General features: G+C 46.1%; 1 protein-coding gene across 1 annotated transcript; it reads right to left on the bottom strand.

The window, feature by feature from the left end:
• Nucleotides 1-996: 996 nt before the first annotated feature.
• LOC123051916 (pyrrolidone-carboxylate peptidase) lies at nucleotides 997-2,855 on the bottom strand. The gene is made up of 5 exons (XM_044474912.1): nucleotides 2,581-2,855; nucleotides 1,849-1,953; nucleotides 1,703-1,750; nucleotides 1,323-1,579; nucleotides 997-1,230 (listed from the first exon to the last, which is right to left on the bottom strand). Exons 1-4 carry the CDS (start codon nucleotides 2,845-2,847, stop codon nucleotides 1,340-1,342), a joined length of 660 nt encoding a protein of 219 aa, XP_044330847.1. The 5' UTR covers nucleotides 2,848-2,855; the 3' UTR covers nucleotides 997-1,230; nucleotides 1,323-1,339.
• Between the last annotated feature and the right edge of the window lie 804 nt (nucleotides 2,856-3,659).

Raw genomic sequence — 3,659 nt, 5'->3', positions numbered from 1 at the left:
CCCGCCTGATGAACACACGCAGAAGAAACGCGTCCTCAAGCTGCCGTGCCATCGTCGACGTGGCGTGGAGCAATGGCGACTATGGTAGAAGCAGCAGACGGTGGCAGTACATCCTGACGACCATTTACCTCGTGGTGATGACAAAGGTGGGCCCCCACCACCGGAACAACCTCAACGGGTCAAAGGAGGGCGCCCCGGTTGGCATTGAACGTGGGGCCGGAGCTAGGGGGGGGGGGGCTTTGAAGCCCATGTCTCAGCCCACCACGGAAACAAAGAGCTGAGTCGCGTTTTGACCCTTTTGGAAGTTGAGGAGGCCACGAGGGGACCTGACTCCATCGTTTCGGCGCACGACTAGCCGCCTGGGGCAGTTCGGCGAAGGGCTCGTACAAGGCACATCGGATCAGCGCCGGCGCGGACGACCGAACCTACGAGTCTGCGGCCAGCCAAAAGCAACGGCAACTAGCAAGGAAATTCTCCGGTGGTCTCATTTGATTTTTGATCTTCTTGGTAGTCGTGGAGACAATTTTAAACTAATACAAATGTAATTTTCTTGCGTTGTTGATTGACCATATTGTCCGTAGTTCTGTACTAAACCATCATTTTTTTTCTTTATCATATTGGCAATGCAATGCTAGAATTTTTGTGTCTGTTGCGCCTTGCCCCATGCTCAAATCCTGGCTCCGCCCCTAATTGTACGAATGCTTAGACACCTTGCGCCAAAGAGCTCATCTAACACCGCATTTGCAGGATACGCTGCACTGATCATATGCAAAACACAAAGGAATGAAGAAAGCAGAAGTACAGAGGGAAAAAAGTGAAGACTCTGCCTGTCAAAGAAGATGACGGTGGTATCACAGATACAGCATCCGAAGAACAAGAGGTGAAAATATGGCTCTGGAATCAGAAATGCGAATGACCACCATTCACCAAAGCATCGGAAACGCAAGAACGAGAAAAACACGGCATCAACAAATCGCATCACACGCACGCGCTGCATCCACTCCGACGATCTGTCAATTTTATTGGAACCAGGTTTTCATGCAGGTTAAGGACATGTAACTGATGGCATGCAAGCCGGCATTTCACACACACTCTAAGCATCGTTTTTCTTTTTTCTCTCCCCTTAAATACACCCTTCTTTGGAGCAAGATCTGACCAATAGGCGCCAATCACCACACAATCTTATTCAGTCTGCGTCCAACTTTACATTTTCCAGGTCAAACCGCTGACCTACAGGCAATGAAACAGGTCAAGGATTTTAGTCAGTTAGCTGGCTCTTTGTACGTAACAGAATGGGGATCGAAGGACCAGGCAAAACCCACCTTTTGAGTTGTCGTTCCTAGTTCAAGCTAGCGAGAGCTTCGACGAGGGAAGCGACGAAATGGATCTGGACCTCCTCGTCGACCGTCGAGAAGAGGGGCACATGCACAAACAGAGACTTGATGCCGTGCTGCTCCGCGAACCGGAGAGAGTGGTAGTACACATAGTTGCACACGAATCGCCCGGCGTCATCCGAAGGCATCACATCGTAGCCTGTCTTTCGGAGTGACTTGGTTAACTCTTTCACTGGCAGTGTAGTCTGCGTCGACCATGGAAAGTTCACAGAAGTGTGGTTAATCATAAGAAGATCGGCACAGCAGGATTGCAATCTCTAGCTATAATTCAGCAAGCACCCATCGTATATGAACAGTTTGACCTTTACCTCTCTTGTCCGTGAGATGCTTCCATCAGACGGGACAATCGGGACTCTCTGCATGGGAACAACGAAGCTGGTAAAATGAAATGCAACTAGAAGATCTACTCATATGCAGAGCAAATGAAGGGTTTGTAATCTGACAACAACGCAACCTGAGGTTTCCACCCAAGCTCATCTGGGCAGCGGAAGGTGGCTTCATTCACAGCTTGATTCTCAAGAGCAAACCGTGATGCACCACTATTCACCCCAAAGTGGACCTGAAAAATGATCCATGCAAAAAATATCTTCAGCGACAATGGAAGCACACTGAACTTTTTGTATCTTTCAGAAAACATCACAACCACAGGATGGCGGATATATGGCAAGTTGGCAACACTTTGTAGTTCATGAACAAATAATATATGATCCAATGAAACTCAAGCAATATTATTCCCCATTCTCATTTTCTGAAATGCATGTTTTTCACACATCTTGAAAGATGTAAGGTGTGAGCATGGCAGAGCATCATTGCATGACCACATCCTATCAGCTACGAATCGTTACTACAATCAGCTGTGGCTTGCATACAGAAGTGGACCTCCAACTCCAACACTAAGTACTCGCCAATTATATGCAATCCTAAATTACTGACCAATGACAAGCACAAGCGTAAAAGGTCCAAGTGAAGCAAATAACTTCTATATCCAAGAAATCTGATAGAATTCAGAGTTTTGATTGGCAATGCAAGAAGAAGCTTTCGCATTAGTTTTAAACTCCAGGCTGAGATTATAAGAACACATCAAACAATACGAATGCACATTTTAGCTGAAATTTAGAGGAAGATTGAGACATCTAGCATGATCCTTGAAACAAATTTACCACTCAAGAGTAAGGCGAGCACTGACCCAAATTATTTGCCCCTGAGCTGATGACCCGTTCTCTCTATCTGCAATGGCAGATTCTAAAACTTTATATAGTGTTCCAAGCGCCCCCTGCCCGGCTGTTTCGAGAATTTCGCAGCTTCCAAGTACAAGATTTTTTGGCAACCCTCTCTTTTCAATGAAGGATTTAATGTTGGTCACAAGTTTCTCTGTCGGGTTCTCAGCAACACCATGGAACTTCTTAAATCCGGTAACATGGACAGTCACGATTGAAGGCCCTTCCGATCCCATTTACCCTTCTGAGAAACACAAAACAACAAGGCTTCTTAATCCAAAAGCTCAAAGGACTAACAAATGCATAAATTTAAGGAAGGCGCACACTTTACCGGACACAACAATGCGTCAACACCATCAGTGTGAACTTACTAAATCATAACACAATGAAATGGAATCTATTGCAGGCAGTTCCAACTGCCCCCACGAGAACCACTCATGCATAAAACATGCAAGGAAGTTAAAATGCCCGCAAGAGACTAAATGCGACTAAATGCAGTAAACAGTAAAAAAAAAAAGGCACTCCTGAGTTAACCAACAAGTAAACTTAAACAACAACCAGATGAGTAATATTTGCAAGCGCCGTCTCCTAGATAGAAAACAAACACGGCCAGAATCTTCTGAAATGATAAAGCAATCATTGTTCACACTTCTCAATATTCTATTGAGAAGCGAACAACCTTGCGGAACAAATAACAGCATCTCACGGAAAGCAAGAGATAAGCAGGAGCTAGTAAGTAGGACCTAGCTCCTGATTGAAGTGATGAGTTGAGAACCTCATCCAGATTCCAGAGCGACTCCAAACAAACGCAAGATGCAGCCCAGACCTGACCACCGGACCAAGAGCAGAAATAATACCCCCACCCTGTGCACATCCGAGTTAAAGCTCGCGCATCGGCTAAGCATCAGCAGCCGTTAGCTCACGCAGGACAGCACATCGGCTAAGCATCAGCAGCTGCTGCACAATTGCATCCATACACCGATACACGGGGAAATTACTCGCACGGCATAATCAAGCATGGTGGAATCCATGTGCACCCACAGAAAAC

The sequence above is a fragment of the Triticum aestivum genome, chromosome 2D (genome assembly GCF_018294505.1).
Source record: "Triticum aestivum cultivar Chinese Spring chromosome 2D, IWGSC CS RefSeq v2.1, whole genome shotgun sequence".
Lineage (NCBI taxonomy): Eukaryota > Viridiplantae > Streptophyta > Magnoliopsida > Poales > Poaceae > Triticum > Triticum aestivum.
The sequence above is the reverse complement of the archived record's forward strand: the minus strand, read 5'-3'. Positions and strand labels throughout refer to the sequence as shown.